This window comes from Polypterus senegalus, chromosome 5, assembly GCF_016835505.1.
Source record: "Polypterus senegalus isolate Bchr_013 chromosome 5, ASM1683550v1, whole genome shotgun sequence".
In the NCBI taxonomy this organism is placed as follows: Eukaryota; Metazoa; Chordata; class Cladistia; order Polypteriformes; family Polypteridae; genus Polypterus; species Polypterus senegalus.
Window position 1 is genome coordinate 208382564 of NC_053158.1, and position 20674 is coordinate 208403237.

Genomic DNA, 20674 nt, shown 5'->3' on the forward strand with positions numbered 1-20674 from the left:
TAGTGAGTGTGTGTGTGTGAGTGTGTGTGTGTGTAGACATGCCGTGTGTGAGTGCGTGTGTGTGTATTGGTAGACATGCCGAGTGTGAGTGCGTGTGTGAGTGGCGTGTGCGTGCGCGAAAGTGTGAGTGTGTGTATTGGTAGACATGCCGAGTGTGTGTGTGATAGAGAGAGTGTGTGTGTGAGTGTGTGTGTGTGTGAGTGTGTGTGTATTGTTAGACATGGCGTGTGTGTGTGTGTGTGAGAAAGTGAGTGTGTGTGCGAGTGGATTGGTAGACATGCCGGTTGTGTCTTTTTTTTTTTGGAGTCCATTCCCGATTCTCGCTCCGTTCCTTTCCAGCGACTCCGGGAGCTCATCCTCCGGCAGCAGCAGCACAAGATCGCCGTCCGCCAAGAGAAAGGACTTCCAGATGCAGCGATGCCCCTGGCACCCGGGACCCCTCACCACTGGCCACAAGACGACTCCAGTTGTCAGGAGGACCTCTTCAGCCGCCCTCCGCCCCCGTACCCTGGGACGATGAGAGGCCCCCCCCGGTTTCCGGGGTCATTCGCCGGCGATCAGAACGGCTCGTTTCCCGCAGAGGGTCACTTTGGTAGGCCCCCATATCCGGGAGACGTGAGGCCCCATGGAGCGAGGTGAGTCCCCCCCCGGCCTAACAACACGACCGACCGACCGGCTCGCTTGGTAAGGTGAGGTGGTGTCACTGTGACCATGTGGCTTACTCTGCCATCTTGTTCTCATTTGCAGGTTTGGGTACCCACCCGGACCGATGGCTGGACAGGAGCGATTCCTCGGCCCCCCTCTCCCCGTTCCCGGCCAGATGCTTGGCCTTCCGCAGCAGCTCAGGAGGTCCGTCTCCATGGATGCTTCTAGGCACACACTCCCGAAGCACTTCCCTCCTCAGGCCATTCAGATGGCACAGCACAACATCATGGGGCAGCCCTTCATAGAGCTGCGCCACCGGCCACCGGAGAGCAGGTTCCGCCTTCCCTTCGGGCCTCCCGTCATGGAACCTCCTCCGCGAGGCGGCTGTGCGCCGGAACAGCAGGTGGGCTTCCCGGGAAATGCGGCGATCGCTGGCCAGATGCCCCCAGCAGCCTCCCAGGTCCCGCCGGTGCGCTCTGCAAGTAATCCCGCTGGCGGCGAGCGACTCCGAGTGCCCATCCACCCTGGAGAGGACCTTCCCGTGGCCGCCCGCCATGTCGTCCCCGAAGAGAAACTGGAGGCAGACGATTCGGCCGTTAAAGACCTGGAAGATGTGGAAGTGAAAGACCTGGACGACGCCGACCTCGAAACTCTCAACCTGGAGGACGGCAAGGGGGACGATTTGGACCTGGAAGCCAATGATCTGCACCTGGACGATTTGCTGCAGTCCGGCAAGTTCGACATCATCGCTTACACGGACCCGGAGCTCAACTCGGAGGACAAGAAGGACATGTTTAACGAGGAGCTGGAGCTCAGCGACCACACGGAGGAGCGCACCGAGTCTGCGGGCGAGGGGCCCGGCGGGCCGTCCGACGTGAAGTCGGAATGCGTCGAGGAGCTCTGCTCTGAAGTGGCGCCCACCGATGACGGTGCGGGTTTGGTGGCCGCCGACTGCCGGGATGGCTCTGCAGAGCCCTCCGAAGACCTCCCCGATCTGCTGACGAAAGAGCCGGAGGACGGCACGGCCGGCGACGCCGCCTTGGGGCCATTGACGTCCCCACCTGTCCAAGTGGCCGATACGCCCGCCAGTCGCGGCACCACGGAGCAGGTGGCCGGCCACGAGGTGCAGCCCCAGTTCGTGTCGGCTCACGTGTTCGTGGAGCCCGGCCTGACGGGTCAGCCGCCGGCCGCCTTTCCTCCGCCGCCGAGCAAGGAGCGCCCCCTGCTGCTGGATGAGCAGCCATTGCTGCTGCAGGACCTGCTGGACCAGGAACGGCAGGAGCAGCAGCAGCAGCGGCAGATGCAGGCCATGATACGGCAGAGGTCGAGCGACTCCTTCTTCCCAAACATCGGTAAGTGCGCCGAAATGTGTGCATCTCTCGGGTAATGCCAGGCCAGGCCGGGGGCTGTGGGAGGGCACTGCACTTGAGGTGGCCCTGCTTATTCACGCAGTGTGGCACCACCTGTTGGTAAAACGTTGTCATTTCCAGCAGCTGTTCTGGCACAAATGTCATCAGCACAGTAGTGCAGTGGCACCTGGACCCCCAATCTAGAGGTGTAACTTTGATCTGTTTTAGATTTTGACGCTATTACGGACCCCATAATGAAGGCGAAGATGGTGGCCCTGAACGGAATCAATAAAGTTATGGTGCAGACCAACATGGTCATGCCGTCGATGATAAACAGGTGAGCCTCACGTTGGGTGGTTTGGGGGGGTCCCTCTTGACAGCCCTTCTGTTTCCTTCCTGCCATCTTACTACGTGCCGCTTAGTCCTGATGCCAGCTCGCACTGTCTCTGTATTTCCTGATCTTCTTGATGCCCGCGTCAATCAAAAGATAAAACATCGGGCATCACCTTTGTGAACGGCTCACTACTGGCACGAGCTGCCCATGTTTGCGCCCTTGCTGGGGGGCACCGGGTTAGCAGGCTGACTATCCGTGACATCACCCGTACTATGCCAGGTGTTTCATCAGCTACTCGTTTTTTGTTTTTTTTTTTCTTTGAGGTTCCCATTTGTGGGACAGCAGCCTGGAGGACATGGGGGCGACAGAGCTGTGATCCCCCCACAAGCTGTTGGACCGGTAAGTGTGTAACTGGCAAAGGTGCCACGTGTTCCAGTCTTTTGTAGTGAGATTTTTTTCATTTTGTCTTGCAGGATGGCAAGTTGGCACCACAGATGGCAAGACCCAATCCTCCAAGTTTTGGCCCCGGCTTTGTGGGTAAGCAGCACCACCGCCATATTGCATGCCACACTGTCCTGTATCAATCAATCAATCAATCAATCAATCAATCAATCAATCAACATTTATTTATATAGGACATATTCATACAATTAAAAATGTAGCTCAAAGTGCTTTACAAAATGAAGAATAGAAAAATAGAAGACACAATAAAAGATAAACATAAGTTAACATTAATTAACATAGAATAAGAGTCGGGTCCGATGGCCAGGGGGGACAGAAAAAACAAAAAAAAAACTCCATAGGCACATGGCACGTGTACAAATGGGTTTCCCGTCTTGCGGCCAGTGCCAGCCCCGCTTCAAATAGAGAGGAGATGCGACTGGACAGGCGGGCACTGTGGGGCGGCGTGGCAGCCTCTTCTCCTGGTACGCCTGGCCACTCCTTTGCCTCCCACTACTTGCTGGGTGTTGCCTGTGGGCACAGCGAGCTTGGCTTTGCCTTTTTATTAGGATTGCCGTCCCGACTTCTCCAGGTCATGTGGCGGTCCGCTGAGAGCTGGCGCCCTTTGACCTGCGGTCGCCGCTTTGCTCATAAGGGGACGTGGCATGACGCCCGCCGTCTGCTCCTTGAGTGTCCACTTGTAAGGCCTGTCGCTTGTCTTGCAGACGATGCCCAGAAGCACAAGTATGAAGAATGGCTGCAGGACACTCAGCAGCTGCTCCAGATGCAGCAGAAGTTTCTGGAAGAGCAGATTGGCGCGCACAGGAAGTCCAAAAAGGCCTTGTCGGCCAAACAGCGCACCGCCAGGAAAGCGGGCCGGGAATTCCCCGAGGAGGACGCCGAGCAGCTGAAGCACGTCACCGAGCAGCAGAGCCTGGTGCAGAAGCAGCTCGAACAGGTGAGTCCTGGGCACTGCCCGGGGGGGTGATGGTTGGAACATCGGAGGCCTTTCTCTTGACGAGCCTCGTTTTCCGCCACAGATCCGGAAGCAGCAGAAGGAGCACGGCGAGCTGATCGAGGAGTATCGGATCAAGCAGCAGCAGCACTGTGGCATGACGCCGTCGATGATGGGACCCCCGGGGCCGTCGATCAGCAGGCCGCCTTTCCCTTCCAGCCGCAGCAGCACGCCCCCCCTCCCAGAATGCCGGGATGGCCGCCGGTCAGGATGCAGTCTCAGATGCCTCAGCCGGTCCCAGCCACCGGTGCTCTGCCCGTGCCCGCCAATGGCGCCCCCCACGTCAAGTTCGACGACAACAACCCCTTCAGCGAAGGCTTCCAGGAGCGAGAGCGCAAAGAGCGGCTGCGGGAGCAGCAGGAGAGGCAGCGGGTCCAGCTTATGCAAGAGGTGGAGCGCCAGAGGGTCCTGCAGCAGCAGCTCGAGCTCGGGGGGCCGCAGATGACCAACCGGGCCTCCCTGTCCCACGTGCCCTTCTTCACGTCAGAGCTGCCCCAGGACTTCCTGCAACCCCAGAGGCCGCCGCCCGTGGGTCAGGTGTTTCCTCCGCAGCACGGCTTCATTGGCGCGCCACGCTTCATGCAGGTGGGCGAACGGCGGCCGTTTGCTCAAGAGGCGCACCCCACTGGGCCCACTTTTCATCCCATGAGCCACGCACTCCAGTGCCCTCCGAGGCCCCCGGCATTCGGGCCGGCCGCAGAGCCCGCCACGCTCCTCCCGCCAAACTATCCCGGATCCGGCCAGTCCCTCATCCAGCTCTACTCCAACATCATCCCCGAAGAGAAAGGGAAAAAGAAGAAGAAGAGGAGCCGCAAGAAGAAAAAGGAGGAGGAGGAAGAGGACGACGACGCCGAGTCCGTCCAGACCCCCTCCACCCCTCACTCGGACCCGGCATCCACGCCCACCCGCACCCTGTTGCCTCACGGCCAGGGCGAACGGGAGCCGCAGCCGGCCACCACTGGTCAGCCTCCGTCTGAGCTCGAGCGCCAGCTGTCCAGCAGCGGAGCGCCCACCTCCCTACCCCTGCCAGGTGCTCGCCAGGCCGCGGTGACCTTGGAAACGGACGAGCCGTCTAAGGTGCTGCGCAGAGTCAAGCTGGAGAAGGTGGAGTGCCAGGTGTCCGAGGAGCCGATGGATGAGCCCCCCGTGGGCCCGGTGAAGATGGAAGAAGCCAAAGACGGAGGGTCTTCACTGGAAAAGCCGGGTCTGGCGCTTGGTGCTGCCGCCGCCGCGGGGGCAAAGGTGGAGTCGGGGAACGAGCTGTTGAAGCACCTGCTGAAGAGCAAGAGCCTGGGCCAGCATCAGCGGTCCGAGGAGAGCGGCCACTCGGGACGGCGCCGTGGTGAGTACTTCATGTGCCGTTTCTGTGCACACCCGACACCCCCTAATGTGGGCAGCAGGGCCCGTCAATGCCTTTGTCATTTTGTTTGTGTTACAGCAAGCTGGGGAAGAGGCGATCGCGGGCACATTTGGGGTGGACGCCCCTCGGCCGCCACCCACCGAGCAGGACAAGAAGAAGCCGCGCAGCAAGCGAGTGCCCCGGACGGGTGACAAGTGCGTGTCGCGCTCAAAGAAGAGGAAGAAGGACGAGGAGGAGCGCCAGGCACTGTGCCCCAGCACGGATGCACTGATGAGCCAGCTGAAGCAGGTAAGGGGTGGGTGGGGGGTTTCGGCCACTTGACTGGTGACCTGTATGCCTGCTGCGTTCCCCCCTCCCTTTTGATGCCACCGTAACATCTGAAGCTTTCTGTTTGTTGTGTGGTGCTGAGGTGTCACCCACCCGTTACACGGCTGCACTCGGGTCCTAATCTGGGATCCTCGGGGGGGGTGTGGTAATGCGCTGTAAGCCCCCCCCCAATCTCTCTCTGTCTCCCCCAAAACCCCCCCCTGTTTAGCAACTTTCTCTGCTGCCACTAATGGAGCCCATCATCAGCGTCAACTTGGCCCACTTCTCTCCCTACGGCAGCGGGCGGCTGAATGGCGAGAGCCGCCTGACTGGCACCTTCGGCAGCGCGTCGCTGGACGGGGTCTCCGACTACTACTCTCAGCTGATTTACAAGGTAGGCTTGGCGCTGGGTGGCCGGCCCCTTGGCATCTCGCCGATCGGCTTCTGTTTGACATCTGCCTCCTCCTCTGACAGCAGAACAACCTGAGCAACCCCCCGACGCCTCCCGCCTCGCTGCCCCCCACACCACCTCCAGGGGTCCGGCAGAAACTGGTCAATGGCTTTGCCTCCACTGAAGAACTGGACAGTAAAGTGACCGTGATGTCTGGACGTGATGGTAAGGCCCTGGGAGCAGTAAACGCGGGCGGGGGTTGGCACCGTGCCGGGTCATCGCGAGGTACCCACTTGTGGACCCCTTTGTTTTTCAGTCAGCAGATGCCTGGGAGCCAAACCACTTCAGATGCCATTTCGGCCCGATGAGGACTTGCTGGCAAGAGCGATGGCTCACGGCCCAAAGATGGTGGACGTGCCCGCTTCTCTTCCAACTCCGCCCCACAATAACCAGGAGGAGCTCAGGTGGGTACTCGTGTGGCGCCTTTACGCTAGATGGCGCCCTCTTGTGGTAGAGTATTGTGGCATCCGTTTGCCTTCCAGATGCCATGAGGAGAAGGACTGCGAGGAGCCGGACCCCGTCGACAGCTTTGTGCCATCCTCGTCGCCCGAGAGTGTGGTGGGGATGGAAGTCAGCAGGTACCCCGACTTGTCTTTGGTGAAAGAAGAACCTCCGGACCCCGCAGCCTCCCCGGTTATCCCAATGCTGCCGAGCTCCTGTGGCAAAGGTAGGCACTGACTGGCCTGAAGGGTGGGGGAGGGGGTCGGGTAGAGAAAGCTGCCCAGCTGAGCGCGGTGCCACTTTGTCTTGTCTGATATCGACAGGCTCTGAGGTCCGAAATTGTGCTGTGAAGATGGAGCCCCTTTATGGCAGCCCCTTCACCTCCACACAGAGCTCCTCCAGGGACAGCTTGGTCTCCATCGCCATCACCCTGAACTCGGCGGCGGCAGAGGTAAGCACCCCATGATGCCCCCTCGGGTGACCCTGCAGGACTTTGTGCTTGCAACCGAGCTGGCAGGTAGCCACGTGAAGTGCCATCGGCGCCGCTTAAAATTTTTTTGTCTCGCAGAACATCAGTGGCGTCGTGGCAGCGGTGGCCGATTTCCTTCGAGTGAGCATCCCTAACAGCTACGAAGTGAGCTGTGCCCCCGAGCGGGCAGACGGGCCGGCATTGGGCAGCCTCAAGATGCAGCAGCAGCACCACCAGGCCTACGGCGCCAGAGCCCCCTGTGCCGCGGGGCCCAACAAGTTTGCGTCGCGAGCCTGCGGCTTTCATGTGCCAGGTGGGCTTTGCTCGAGACGAGGGGAGCCCCCCGCCCCTCCTCCGGCTCACACTTCTTTGCCACCTTTCGTCCCTTTTCCAGGCTCGCTTCTGAACACGCGCCACTCCGTGAGAGGGCATGGCGGCCCCAAGCCTCAGTGGTGCTGTCACTGCAAGGTGGTGGTCCTCGGGAATGGGGTGCGCAAGGCCATCAGGGACCTTCCCGGAAAACGAGAGGTAAGGGCAGCAGGCCATTTGCAGTCCCAGCAGTGATGCGGACCCCACTCCCACCCCCCCGGCTCACCTCGCCCCTCTTTTTCAGGAGAATTCGGAGGGCAGCCTGGTGTTCTGCAGCCACAACTGCATGGTGCTGTTCTCGCGAGGGAGCCCCGACTTGAAGGTACGTACGTACGATTTGGGAGGGGGGGGTTTGTGTGGACCCTCCGTGATGCCCTCGCGCTCACCCTCATCTTTGTCTGTCTCAGGATGCCACGCAGGTGTCCCCCGTTTGTTCTTTCAGGGAGCCCCTGGGCAAGGCGCCACACCCCTACAGCAACCACACCTCGGCTCTGGACGTCCACTGCCTGCCGCAGCTTCAGACCAAGGAGTCTCCGCCTCCGACTCCGCCCATCGCCTTCCCGCCGCCGCGTCCGAGGCCAAAGCCGACGAGCTGAAGGTGACGGTGAAGCTGAAGCCGCGACCGAGGACGGTGCCCCCGGGGCCGGACGAGGCCCGGCCCCTCGGCAAGAAGTGGAAGGGCGCGCGCTGGCGGAAGTGGAGTGTGCAGGTGGTCATCCCCAAAGGCCACTTCAAGCTGCCCGGCGAGAGCGACGTCGACGAGCTGCTCAAGAGGCTGTGCACCCCGCTGCGGCCCGAGCCCCTGCCCCGGGACCACCGCAAATGCTGCTTCTGCCACGAGGAGGGCGACGGCACCACCGACGGGCCCGCCCGGCTGCTCAACCTCGACCTGGACGTCTGGGTGCACCTCAACTGCGCCCTGTGGTCCACGGAGGTGTACGAGACGCAGGCGGGCGCGCTGATGAACGTGGAGCTGGCCCTGCGGCGTGGCCTGGCTGTCAAGTGCGTCTTCTGTCACAAGACGGGCGCCACGGGCGGCTGCCACCGCCTGCGCTGCACCAACATTTACCACTTCACGTGTGCCCTCAAGGCCCAGTGCATGTTCTTCAAGGACAAGACCATGCTGTGCCACATGCACAAGCCGCGGGGGCTGCACGAGCAGGAGCTGCGCTACTTCGCCGTCTTCCGCCGGGTCTACGTGCAGCGCGACGAGGTGCGCCAGATTGCCAGCATCGTGCAGCGGGGCGAGCGGACCACACCTTCCGCGTGGGCAGCCTCATCTTCCACTCGGTCGGCCAGCTGCTCCCCCAGCAGCTGCGGGCCTTCCACAGCGCCTGTGCCATCTTCCCGGTGGGCTACGAGGCCAGCCGCATCTACTGGAGCACCCGGCACAGCAATCGCCGCTGCCGCTACCTCTGCTCCATCGACGAGAAGGAGGGTCTGCCCGAGTTCAGCCTGCGGGTGGTGGAGCAGGGCTACGAGGACCTGCTGCTGACGGACACGACGCCCAAGGGTACGATGGGGAGGGGGTCCTCGGAGTGGGGGTGGGGCCGCTTGGCGCTTTTGCTGAGTTCTCCTCTCGTGCTTGCAGGCGTTTGGGACCAGGTCCTGCAGCGGGTGGCCGAGCTCCGGAGCCAGGTGGGCACGCTCAAGCTCTTCCCCGTCTACTTGAAAGGAGAGGACCTGTTTGGCCTGAGCGTGTCGGTGGTGACGAGGATCATTGAGTCGGTGAGTGAGGAGGAGGAGGAGCAGGGTGGGACTTGGGGGGTTGACCTTCTCACACAAACCTTTTGCCTTGATGTCTTTCAGCTGCCAGGGGTGGAGGCCTGTGACAAGTACACGTTCCGCTACGGGCGCAACCCTCTGATGGAGCTGCCCCTGGCCATCAACCCCACGGGCTGCGCGCGCTCTGAGTCCCGGGCCCCGTCCCATGTCAAGAGGTTCGTGTTAAGGTATTTTGTTTGATTTGCCCTTCCTCGACGGTGCCCCCCTGACCTGCTGCCGCCACCGGCTCAGCCTCCTCCCTCGCTTTGTGCCCCCCGTAGGCCTCACACGCTCAACAGCAGCGGCACCTCCAAGTCCTTTCAGAGCACCGTGACGGGCGAGCTCAACGCGCCGTACAGCAAGCAGTTCGTCCACTCCAAGTCCTCGCAGTACCGCAAGATGAAGGCCGAGTGGAAGTCCAACGTCTATCTGGCGCGCTCCCGCATCCAGGTTGGTGCCCGGGGGGGGTCTCTTGCTCAAAGCCCATCGTGCCCGCCACTTACCCCCTTAGCACGTCTTTGTATTGCCAACAGGGCCTGGGCCTGTACGCGGCGCGCGACATTGAGAAGCACACCATGGTCATCGAGTACATCGGGACCGTCATTCGGAACGAGGTGGCCAACCGCAAGGAGAAGCTCTACGAGTCTCAGGTAGGCTGGGGGTCCCGCCGGGTGGGCCCGAGCGACCCGCTGCTGGCGTCTCACGAGTGCCCCTTGTGTTTTCTCCACAGAATCGCGGGGTCTACATGTTCCGCATCGACAACGCCCACGTCATCGACGCCACGCTGACCGGAGGGCCGGCTAGGTGAGTCCTGGGGTGGGGGGAGCGAGTGGCCGCGTGTCTTTTTGTCGGCAGACTTCATCTTGGCGTCTCTCTCCAGGTACATCAACCACTCGTGTGCCCCCAACTGCGTGGCTGAAGGGGTGACCTTTGAAAAAGGCCAAAAAATTATCATCAGCTCCAACCGGCGGATTCAGAAAGGAGAGGAGGTGGGCATTGGCATAGTGCTGCGCGCACTTTTGTGTGACTCGCCAAGGTGGCACTCGGGGTGACGCCAGTCTCTTGTGACGTGTGTGTGTCTCTCTTTCAGCTTTGTTACGACTACAAGTTTGACTTTGAAGATGACCAGCACAAGATCCCGTGTCACTGTGGAGCGGTCAACTGCCGCAAGTGGATGAACTAGGGGGGCTCGCTCGTCGCCCCCTCCCGGTCCCGGGGCCCCACATCCTAAGAGCACTTTTTGGTTTTTTTGTCGTTTTTTGGGTGTTTTTGTTTTGGTTTTTTTTTTGGGTGGCACTACAGGGGAGGAGACGGGATGGCGTCGGGCGCTAATTGAATGTAGGAGAGAAATCACCAGCGAACCGGGCAGACGGGGAGTGCTGGACACACAGCCTTACTCACGCGATAAAGGGGCGGGCCCTCTTGAATCAAAACTCAGAAGCGTAGACACCACTGAACGAGGAATGTACCGTACGCACGCACGAACGCACGCACGAACGCACGACTTCCTTAGGAGTACAGCTAAGGGAACGCAACTTGCACTAAACTCTTTGAAATACTTGATTCCATGAGTCAGTCCAATGTAGAGTTTTCATTTCTGTATATTAAGAGAGAAATTTTTGTATTTATTATCGGAGAGGTGAATGAAGCTATTTTTAAAATGAAACCAGAAAGCCAAGCTGCTGCTGTGGCGGGCACATTTAGCGAAGCAAGCGTCTTGTTACATTTACGTGTACAAAGTGTAAATAGCAGAGAAGCCGATCGATCAATCGATTGATCGATCAATCGATTGATCGATCAATCGATTGATTGATATCCTTGACCAAATGCTACCTTACTTACCTGGCCGGCCGCTTTGTGGCTCTTCTCTCGTTGCTTTCTTTCCTTTTCCTTTTCCTTTGTGAAGCGCGGATTTTTGGGAGGTTTGCTGTGCCGAGTGGGACGGGCGGACGGAGAGACAACACGCTTGTAGTATTTGGTAGACTGGGGCTTGTGACGCGCGTGTCACCTGCTCACTTGGACTTGGAGCGACTCTGGCGGCCGCCGCCGCCTCACTTTTCCTTCTTTGTTTTCTTCTTCTTCCCGTACGATGAATTACTGTGAAGCGACTTTCAGGCCGTGTGGACGGCGGCTCACACGTGTGCTTGGACTCTTGATGTTTACACTTGCACTCGGCGGGCAGGCGGCCCCCCCGCTCTGGACAAGTCAGTCGTGTAAATAAAGATTTATTGCTGCACACGTCCACACAAAACTCTTTCTTGGGTATTTTTTTTTTTTTTTGGTCTCCTCTCGTATGAAATTCCAAACTCCTGCCAGTATTTGTCCTACAGGGTTTCCGTTTTTCTCTTTCTTTCTTTCTTTCTTTCTTTCTGTCTGTCGTGTACAATAGTCTCTGATCTAATGTTGACAACAAATGAAGCCTTTTTTTGTTTTGTTTTTTTGTTTTTTCCTGAAGTATCCAGAGTGTTATGAATTTTGGAATTTGTGGAAACAGATTTAGGAGCATTTACAAAAATAAAATATTTTACAAGTAACTGACCTTGTGGCTTTGACTTTTGCGTCACTTGTTTGTGACAGTGCCGCCTGCTGGCAGCTGGCATGAAGAATGCCAGACATTGGAAATCAACGGAGGTAGCCAGTAGTGATAAAAGCTTCATTTTTATTGATTGTTAAAATTGCTAACCGTCCGCCCCCGCCCGCCCTCCTCTGGTCACTCCACCAGCTGCCACTGCTGGGACAGAGAGCCGTCGCAGATCGCCATGGTGACGTAGCCTTTGCGGCTGCCCGGGTCAACGAGGGTCAAGCACTGCCCGACAGACACTTGGTAGAGGCGCCGGTTCTTCTGAAACAGACAAATGTCGACAGTCAGGGGGAGGCCGCCCACCGGGTGGGCCTGGCGCCGACGTGAGCCAAAACGGCCCCCTTACCCCAAAGGTCCACTGCTGCGAGCCCCCAGAACCGTGGCACTTCATCAGACGCGGCGGATCAGATGATCGAGTCTCCGACACGTCCAGACAGAGCAGGCCGGCCAAGACCAGCTGCTGCTCCTCGTCGTACGTCCACACCTGCAAGGCGACAGCATGGCAGTAAACCCGCGTCATGCCAACTAACCCCCCCCAGCCGCACCCACCTGATCGGCGTCCTCCGGGCCGCATTCTCTGGCCACCACCATCCCTCCCTTCTGAGTCGGACGGCCCTGTGCCACAAGGCATTTGTCGGCCAGCAGATTCTGGAGCTGAAACGCACCAAGTGTGGCTTATTAAAGGGGCACAGACGTCTAAAGGGGTGCCCGCCCCCAACCCAATCCGTCCACCTTACCCTTCCTTTCTGGAGGACCCTCGGCCTGCGGAGCCCCTTGTTAACAAACATGGGCTGCTGGGCTTTGCCATTGGGGGGCGCAGCCTGCATCTCGGGGTAGATGTGCTCCAGGTACCACTTGAAAGACTTGCAGTTGAGCCGTTTCCGCACAGCCAGACGTTCGCCGATGTCGCCGAAGCTCCGGTTCCTCAGCTCGGGACGCAAGGCGAAGTACTGCTCCTGTAGCGACAGATGCGCACTTCTACGTCACGGCTCCTCCGCTTGGTCACTCTGACCGTACGGAAAACGAGACGCCTACCTTGTACTCGTCCATCCAGACGTGAGCCAGCCGCAGGGAGTTGTGCGCCATGGTGTCCTGACCGCCCGGCGACCCGTAGGGACGTCGCTTACGAAAAATGTGCCCGACCCTGGAGCAGGGAAGGATGAGCAGTCTACCGCCACACATCCAAATCTGGAAGAGTGGCACAGGTGGATTGGGAGAGTGAACAAGCCAAGCAAACCCCCCGCGGCGTGCCCAGAGCTCTAAAGGCCATCTTTAAGGCCACTCACCCTGAAGGAGATTTCCAAGTTCTCTCCACCCCAGATGTCCATACCACCGTCGTACTGGCCCAGCTCGATGAAATACTTCCTGTTCATGGCAAACAGGCCGCCGGCCATCGTTGGAGATCTGCAAAAACCAGTGGCAGGTGTGAGACGGGAGGGGGTGAGGCTCGCCTCTAGAGGCGGTCCCCGCCACTCCACCGTACCTTATCGGTGCCACAGGCCCACCTGGGCCATTCAGCTCTGACAGGGGGACCGGATCCCACTTAAAGTGCAGGCCCCAGTTGAAGCCCCCCCTCACGATGGGCGAGGAGCTGTAGAGAAGCGTGTCGGCGCTGATGATGTCTATCACGGGACACACCACCGTCCGTCGGTCCTCCTGAATCGGAGCGAGCAGAGGCTGCAACCACATGTCATTGACCTCGCAGTGACTGTCCAGGAACACCAGCACGTCACCTTGGAATGACAGAGAAAGCCGAGCGTTAGCCACCCAGTCGTCATCCGCCAACGACCACCGGCACTGGCCAACGCCGAGTCCTACCGGTAGCATGCGACGCTCCGATCATCCTGCCCCTGATGAGTCCTTCTCGCTGCCCATTACGCACCAGCTTGACGTTTCTGGGCAGGCGCTTTGCCACGTAGGCGTCCAGCTCTGCTTTCAGGTCCTCTGTAGAGAAACGGAGGTCAGCGAGAGGCACCCTGGCATTGACTCCACAACACTTGGCCGGGCACTCACGACTTCAGTACTTCCCACGCATCCCCACAGGCCGCCAACCCCACACTTACCCAGGTCACTGCTGTCATCCACCAAAATGATCTCATGCAGCAGGTGGGCAGGAGTTCGGTCCAAGACGCTGTGCACGGTCCGCAGCAGGGCCGAGAAGGCCTCATTGTAGAAGCAGACGACGACGCTGGCCGAGGGCAGCCCCCCCGTGTACTTCATGTCCTTACACCTGCAACGAGGCGAGAAGAGCCGAGTGAGCACAGGGCCGCTCCTGCGCCCACCTGATGGGTGCCACCCGAGTAGGCAGCAGTCACAAGGTGGGTGAGGCAGACGGGAGGCGCCAATGGGACACTTTGAGTTTAGGAATGGAGAAAATGGCACGAGGCCTCTGGCAGGCACCTACTTGGGGTCCCGGGTGTCTGGCAGCTCCCGGTGGTAACCCAGGCGGTTGCTGATGAGCACGTTGAAGGCATGCTTGTGGTACCCCGTGTCTCTCACTTCCTGGTCCTGCTCATTAAATATCATACCTGTAAAGAACCAAGCCGCTGTCAGTGGGAGACCCTGTGCCCACCTGAACAGCAGTCCCTTCACTCCATCGCCAGGCCTCCGAGGCTTCAGTGCACACATTAACAACTTCAACATCCCGAAACCGCTAAAGGGGCACCAGTCCATTACATGGCACATTCTCACAGGCTCAATTCAGATCTGAGCTGTGCCCGTGGCACCAAGCATGGCCGCTGTCTTATATGCTTCATAGTGAACATGGGCTCACTGTGAAAAGCTGGAAGGGTTTTAGTTGGCACGTGCTGCCCTCTTCTGGGTGTCTATGGATCTGCATTGTCCAGCCAGAATGTGCCAGGAAGACTGGCAGGCCCTGGCCAGAAGGTCCTTCTAGCCTCCATTACCTATTGGAGCGTCTCCAGTGCCCACCTAGGCCTGACGCCAGGCTGCAGTAAGATATCGCGTATGACAGAAGGCTACCACTGGGTAACAAACCAGAGTGCGTGAACTCCCTCACGTCAAGTCACCTCCTGTGCCACACCCGACAGCGGAGACCAACGTGGATGAAGTCAAACAGGCCGGACTTTCTCTTTAGATGAGAACCAATTGGCATTCAGCTGGCGTGTTTTAAATTTCCACACACAAGGGGGTCTGATGGCTCGTGTGCTAAAACAGAAACTGAACGCACCTCAGCCATTAACCCGTCACTCAATGGCGGGCGGGCGGTTGGTAATGGGCAGCACAAACGAGAGGAGACCATTCAGTCCATCGAGCCCATTTGCTTAGCCGAGAGCTAAGCTGTCCCAAGATCTCATCCCGATTTCTCTTAAAGGTTGGCGAGGCTTCTGCCTTGGTAGTCTGTGGAGTTCCCAGACAGAAGGGAAGCCCACGTCTTGTGTTTAGAAAAGAGAAACTCTGGGCAGAGACTGCTGGTGAACCCGCTGCTGCGGCTCTGTCACAAAAACGGGCAAACTCGACTGTGCTGCAAGACCGGCCAGTGCTCGGCTGGTAAATGTGACACGGGCAGCGATTGCAATGTTTTCCACAACAAAAAGCTGTGTAATGCGACATCAGCTGAACGTCCAGCCTCGTCGGTGGGCTGGCAGGGCACTCGGAGTTTCCTCCACACTTACAGTGTGCGTTGCTCACAATGTGCCATCACCTGTAATGCTGTTAAAACGGCAGCTCCGGGGTCTGTCATTTGACTCGCTGCTCTCTGCCGTTAGATTTAATCTTAAAAACTGGACGTCCTTCACAAAGCCCAAGTGACGCTACTGGGACAGTAGAAAAAGAGGACTGCCCTGCCATCTTTCACTTTTGTTATCCATTTCTTTGCTTCTAAGTCTGTAATGCCGCTGACCATAGGCCTCGACTTCCCTTCCCAGAGGGCTGTGTTACTGCCACTGTTGTTTTCTGTGTGCCACCCTTCCCTTGCCAATCTCCTCGTGTCACTGAAATGGGATTATGAGCAGTGGTCGTGTCTGGCCAGATGTTTACCACGGGGCAGTGGTGGGCACTCTGCCACCCACAGGTCTGGGTGGGACAGACAGACAGACGGACAGACAGCAAGCACACCTACCCAGCTCCGGAGACAGCGCCCCCTTCTTCAGCCCGGCCTCGGGGTTGCGCACCGCGTCCTTGTTGGACTTGTGCCCTCGGCCAGCCAAGTGAGTGAAACGGGGCTGGAACTTCCTGGGAAAGTGGAGCGAAGAGCCGCCCCCCTGGAGGGGCACATGGCTGTCTTGGCTAACGTTGAAGTAAATGAACAGAAGCAGCGTCCAGGTCACCGACGTGAAGAGACACCCATAGCAGAAATAGCGCAGTGTAACGCTGCCCATGGTAGTCCTAGCATCGTCGGAGCTCCAGTCCCAGGTTCCTGGAGGCAAAGAAACAAGAAACCATTTTAGGCTTTCCAAACCAGCTCACCCTCCAAGAACGTCGGCTCTTACGGGCACGCCGCTCAGGCCCACTTCCTTCCAGACCCTCTCAATCACACGCTCTCTTGCGCGACGACGCTCATTCACGACGTTCTTGTTCACTTGTTACAAGCACAACTACGCCTTCGACTGCAAATGTTCTTTCAAATTCACTTCTCGGTTATCACGGAGAAAAGACACCAAAGCTGCGTCTGCCCGATGACGACGGTGACAGAAAGTGGCACCCTCATCACGCACAGCAAGAGGCACATTTGACAGCAGGAGCCCTGCGGCGTACACAGAAGGGGGCACAGGTGCCAAGTGCAATCTGCTCCTCGGTGGCACTTTTGCTCTTCTGCAGTTCAGCAGCAGCAGCAGTTTAAAAAGCCAACACCAAAATCTGCCCATGCAAAGCCCCTCTGACTCGTACCTCCAGCAGACCACCGCAGCACAACCAAAGAAGACAAGCGGCACCGAGAGGCCAAAGGAGGTAGCGGGCAACAACACGTGCGATCGCGACAGACAATCAGGCCGGAGCCCAGGTCTGTGTCCCCTCTCCTTGGGCCGTGCACAGAAGGCTGAAGAAGCCGCAGCGGAGTTGTCTCTTCAGAGGACGTCGTCTTCAGCTGTGAACGGGCCGGGCGCTCATTGCGCAGCCAAAGCCATTGCACTCTCTCTTCTTAAGGCTCGTCACGCTCTCTGCATGTTACTCATTTACTGAGCACGCCAGCAGATTTCAGGCAAAGGTTAACAGCCCAGATGGAAGATTAACTGTGCAGCGAGGGTGACATCGGGGCGGCACTGCAGTCAGCACGGGCGAGGGTCCGGGTCCCTCGTGGATTCTGCTGCCGCTCGCACAATCGCAGTACCGATGACTTCAAAGGTGCTCCTCGTCACGTGTCCTGCATTTGTGGAAAGACGGCTGCTTGTGCCCCCGTACCCTCACTGACCTCTATGCTTTCTGGCCACGAAGATGGCGTAAAGTTTCCACGGTAGCCCTTTGCTCGCCACTCAGGGAGACGTCAAAAGCAATACCCGCTCCTCTTGTTACCATCTGGTGGTGTGGTAGTAGGCTGAACTCGGGCCGTTACTGTTCTCCTACCTCAGATGGTGGGCCAGTCAAGAGTACTACTGCATTCTTGAAGTGACCCCAACTCTCCGTGGTCTTAGTCTTGGGGTCACCACCGCCTGTCGAGACATGACGTTTGGCTATGAAGAAGCCTCTGGGAGGTCCACGTTCAGGTACAACAGACAAGGACAGCCATGGTGAGAGTGCAAGAGACCACCCACCACCTCCTCCTGGGCAATCTACAGTAAGAGGCCGTCTAACACGACAACGCGACGTTGCCATCCATCGACTGCACTTCCATCTTCCAGGTTTACTTTAACATGCGGCGGCTCTGGTTTGTGTTGTGCTTTTCTTCAGTTTTTGCTGCCATTGGGCTGAAAACTGACCAAAGCAGTGATGGCCAGTGCAGGGGTCACTTTATGTGTACCAGTCAACCAGATCCACAACCGGACCGGCTGGCAGACTTCACGTGTGCCGTCACGCTCAACTGAAGTGAGGCTTCAGTCAGACACCGCGGTTACGGGAATCCTCCACCCAAAGTGGTGCCTACCTTCTGATATGCCACTTACCCCCATGTGTGTTTAATGATGACAAAGAAAAAAAAATTCTCTCACATTTTCATGGAGAATAAAGCAAAAAAAAAAAACAACAGCGGCTAATGCTGTACAATGACAAACAATACAAAAAGCACACATGGACAAAAAGAAATATAAATCTCATCCAAAACACATGGAAAAACTTGTTAAACACATCACTTCTGGAAAAATCAGCACACATTCACAAAGGAGTCTTCAGTTTTTAGAGTGAACACGTGCGCAAACCCCTTACTGGTCAGGAGTCTAGTCCTCAATTCAAAACAGTAAATCAAGTATTGACGTAGCGCTATCTTAATTAACAATGCGTGTGATGTACATGCTGTGAACAAGCGACATGTGGATTATGCGACACAAGTAATGGCAGATTTTTCCTTGGATGTTTTTCGATCATTAAAGCACCGGTTAAAAAAGGCATCTGATATACGCGAGTCTCATCCTGCCACACAGAAACAAGGTGACTAACTGGAGAGAAACCAGACTACCTACTGGCCATGGGATTAGAATCAGCAAACTGTGCGGTAAGGATGTCCGCCTGCCCGGCTGAAACCGAGGCTGCCAGCCTATCGCCATCCCAGGGTCAGTCGGGCACGCCTTCTGGACGACAGTGAGACTGCAGGGGCTTGAGGAGAGGCACCACATCCCATCAGGTTTGTTACAGTCTGGCAGCTGACACTCATCCAAACGGGCTGCAGGTGGCACGGCCGGGCACACTTTAACTCTCAGACTGCAAGGCCATGTCACGTGGTAGTCACTTATATGCCAGCTGAGCGGGTGTTTCACAGCCCATGAGTTCTGCCAGGCCGATTCGAGAACACACACTTGGACCACACAAGCTCTCCTCTGGCTTACACCAGCTTTTTACGGTCTGTGTGGAGGGCAGCTCAAGACATCAGTAGGAGACACAGTTAAAAACACACACACACACCCCTATAAACGGCCCAGCTGGAGCAGCGCTCGGCACAATCCAACACGACTCGTTTGTCTGGTCGCGTTAAGAGTTTTCGGTGGCGGGTGACACCAATGCCACCAACAGCGGCTAAAGGAGGTGGGATCTGCCGTGACGCCAGGCGGCGGCTACTCGTCCGCATAAGCCGACAAATGAGCTGCAAAGAGGTAGCAGAAGATTCATTTCTAAGCAGCCACATCTGAAGCAAGACATCCCAGCACTGATAATAAATAACTCGAGGGGACTCTCTGCCAATTTTCACACTCTGTTCTCAGGGCCGGATTCAGACTTGATAAGACCCTAAGCTATGTGAGACGTGCGGCATTGGGACAAATAATGCTGTAGTATATATGACAATTGCTCACTCGGACAATTTGTTTTGGCGGGGGCCCTAAGCTATAGCTTGTGTAGCTTATACGTAAATCCTGCACTGTCTGCTGTCTGTTCTATACACCGAAAGGCCTTCAGGGGGCGGTCGCCTCCAGCCTGTTCACTCAGCCCCCCCATGGCGCTTAAAGGGCATGCGCGTACAGCGTGACATGCACTCGGCGCCCCGCACTGGCACTACCCCTGGAGCCGAGGCAAAGGCCCGCGTATAGACATCTGCCAAGGTGCCGGCGCCTTGACAGTCATAAAAGTTGCTGTTTACCGTGCCTCTCCCGTCAAGCGACAAGCACAGGTCTCCGCGCTGCGAAAGCCACGAACGCCGTCCGAGAAGCGCGTCGTACGTTACGTATCGGCGTCAACACTCCATGCCCGACCCAAGCGCAGGACTTACACGCTGCTCCCCATTGCACACCTTACGCTCAGATAGCCGACAGACGCCGGACACAGGCGAGTCTTCGAAACGGCACTGCCGCCAACTGCGGACAGGAAGGTAAAGGGGCTGCGGAAAGATTGGCCAATCAGCGCGGTCATCGCACACGCGCTGTCCAATGATTGTGCAGAGGCGGGTCTCGGTGCTTCCGGTGTCGTGAGCCTGGCGTCTGCTTGTAAACAAGACGCGCGTTACGCCACCTAGAAAAGAAATAAAGAGAGAGCGCGTTATAAGCGAAGGTGGGGCGGGGAGAACACGACGTCTGCGTTGTTTCCGCCGAAAGCGCGAAGGGAAAGCTCCCGTGAATCGTCACGACTCAGGCCCACGAGGCGACCATCGGCGCGTGATGTCGCAAGGCCGAGTCTGCAGACACCGCCACTTCATTAATGGCCGACCCGGGCCCACAAGTGCGTAGTTCCGTGTCCGAGGTCGTCGGGTGCGACTCGTACATTTCGGTATCGTACAGCTCCGTTGAAAGTGCAGGTGTTACCGACCCCATCTTCCAGCCAGCACGCTAATATTCAGCTGTGCCCGCTACGTCTATACAGTCTGCCCCCGTTGCAACTCGTTTCTGCTCGGTGGTCCCTCTGAGAGCCGCCTGTGTGTTTCGGTAACTCGCGTGCTTGTTTCACCGACCGTCAAAAGCTGGCCCGTGGATAGGAACAAGAAAGAGAATATCGAGGAGCGGACCTGGCGATCGGCAGATACCTCGGCTACGGCACAAGGGCTCATAAAAATGGCTACAATTAAATACTAGTTGACGTAATTGCGAGGAAAGAAAAACCACCGTAAAATATACGAAATATAAATGAGGGATGTTACAGGAGGCACTTGATGTATAAATAATGTGGAAGTTACCAGAGTGTCTCACGACTAACTGCTGTGTAACGTGCTGCCTCAGGTTTTAGTTACAGCCAAACCCTTTTGTGTCCTGGAGGTTATCGTTCTGTTCCAAAAAATCGGCACATGATTTAAAAAAAAAAAAAAGTCTTGATCCACGGTGCTGATTGCGGGCTCGTCTTACGCTGCCTGTGCCACTCCTGAAGCAGGTGTACAGGGTACAGCAGGGGTGGCCAACTCTGACACCGGGGGTCCGCGGACGGTGGCTGCAGGATTTCCTTCCGGTTGCCTCCCTCATCAGTGACCAGTTTCTGCTGTCCACTGCCTTTGTTATTTCATTTCAAAGTCATTTTTTCCCTTAAGTGGCAGCCAAATAAAAACTTGAACTCAAACTCCAGTCTTGTTAATTTAGCTCACTCTATCATTCCATGGCTTGTTGCAGCTCTCGTTATGCCACAGCAGA

At 57.4% G+C, this 20674-nt stretch overlaps 2 protein-coding genes across 5 annotated transcripts in view; one reads left to right on the forward strand and one right to left on the reverse strand.

Moving 5' to 3' along the window:
• The window catches only part of kmt2ca (lysine (K)-specific methyltransferase 2Ca), a 74136-nt gene extending 62658 nt beyond the window's left edge, over positions 1–11478 (forward strand). Inside the window, 27 exon segments of the mRNA XM_039754155.1 lie at positions 340–635; positions 748–1997; positions 2223–2331; positions 2652–2727; positions 2802–2865; positions 3495–3727; positions 3810–3927; positions 3930–5173; positions 5223–5432; positions 5680–5844; positions 5925–6066; positions 6158–6305; positions 6384–6568; positions 6666–6793; positions 6911–7124; positions 7206–7339; positions 7425–7502; positions 7588–7744; positions 7747–8427; positions 8430–8693; positions 8772–8908; positions 8990–9132; positions 9226–9394; positions 9478–9594; positions 9675–9748; positions 9825–9933; positions 10035–11478. Coding sequence (XP_039610089.1) covers positions 340–635; positions 748–1997; positions 2223–2331; positions 2652–2727; positions 2802–2865; positions 3495–3727; positions 3810–3927; positions 3930–5173; positions 5223–5432; positions 5680–5844; positions 5925–6066; positions 6158–6305; positions 6384–6568; positions 6666–6793; positions 6911–7124; positions 7206–7339; positions 7425–7502; positions 7588–7744; positions 7747–8427; positions 8430–8693; positions 8772–8908; positions 8990–9132; positions 9226–9394; positions 9478–9594; positions 9675–9748; positions 9825–9933; positions 10035–10127 — 6738 coding nt within the window. The 3' untranslated portion in view covers positions 10128–11478.
• galnt11 (UDP-N-acetyl-alpha-D-galactosamine:polypeptide N-acetylgalactosaminyltransferase 11 (GalNAc-T11)) lies at positions 11379–20006 on the reverse strand. Of its 4 annotated transcripts, none has more exons than XM_039754068.1 (12): positions 19333–20006; positions 15607–15903; positions 13930–14053; positions 13589–13755; positions 13344–13469; positions 13009–13258; positions 12812–12929; positions 12561–12713; positions 12263–12481; positions 12075–12179; positions 11872–12009; positions 11379–11783 (listed from the first exon to the last, which is right to left on the reverse strand). In XM_039754068.1, the coding sequence occupies exons 2-12, from the start codon at positions 15863–15865 to the stop codon at positions 11655–11657; spliced, it is 1788 nt and encodes a 595-aa protein (XP_039610002.1). In that variant the 5' UTR covers positions 15866–15903; positions 19333–20006; the 3' UTR covers positions 11379–11654. The 4 variants fall into 4 exon arrangements, with proteins under 4 accessions (XP_039610002.1, XP_039610000.1, XP_039609999.1 ...); XM_039754066.1 differs by having other exon boundaries at positions 11379–11786; positions 19354–20001; XM_039754065.1 differs by having other exon boundaries at positions 11379–11786; positions 19333–20000.
• Positions 20007–20674: the final 668 nt, after the last annotated feature.

Excerpts from the sequence above, each read along its gene's own strand:
- galnt11 (XM_039754066.1), bottom strand. The coding sequence starts at position 15,865 with ATGGGCAGCGTTACACTGCGCTATTTCTGCTATGGGTGTCTCTTCACG. Across the intron at positions 13,259-13,343 it reads CGGAGCGTCGCATGCTACCG|GTGACGTGCTGGTGTTCCTG; the intron begins GTAGGACTCGGC and ends TGTCATTCCAAG. Across the intron at positions 12,482-12,560 it reads TCTGGATGGACGAGTACAAG|GAGCAGTACTTCGCCTTGCG; the intron begins GTAGGCGTCTCG and ends CTGTCGCTACAG.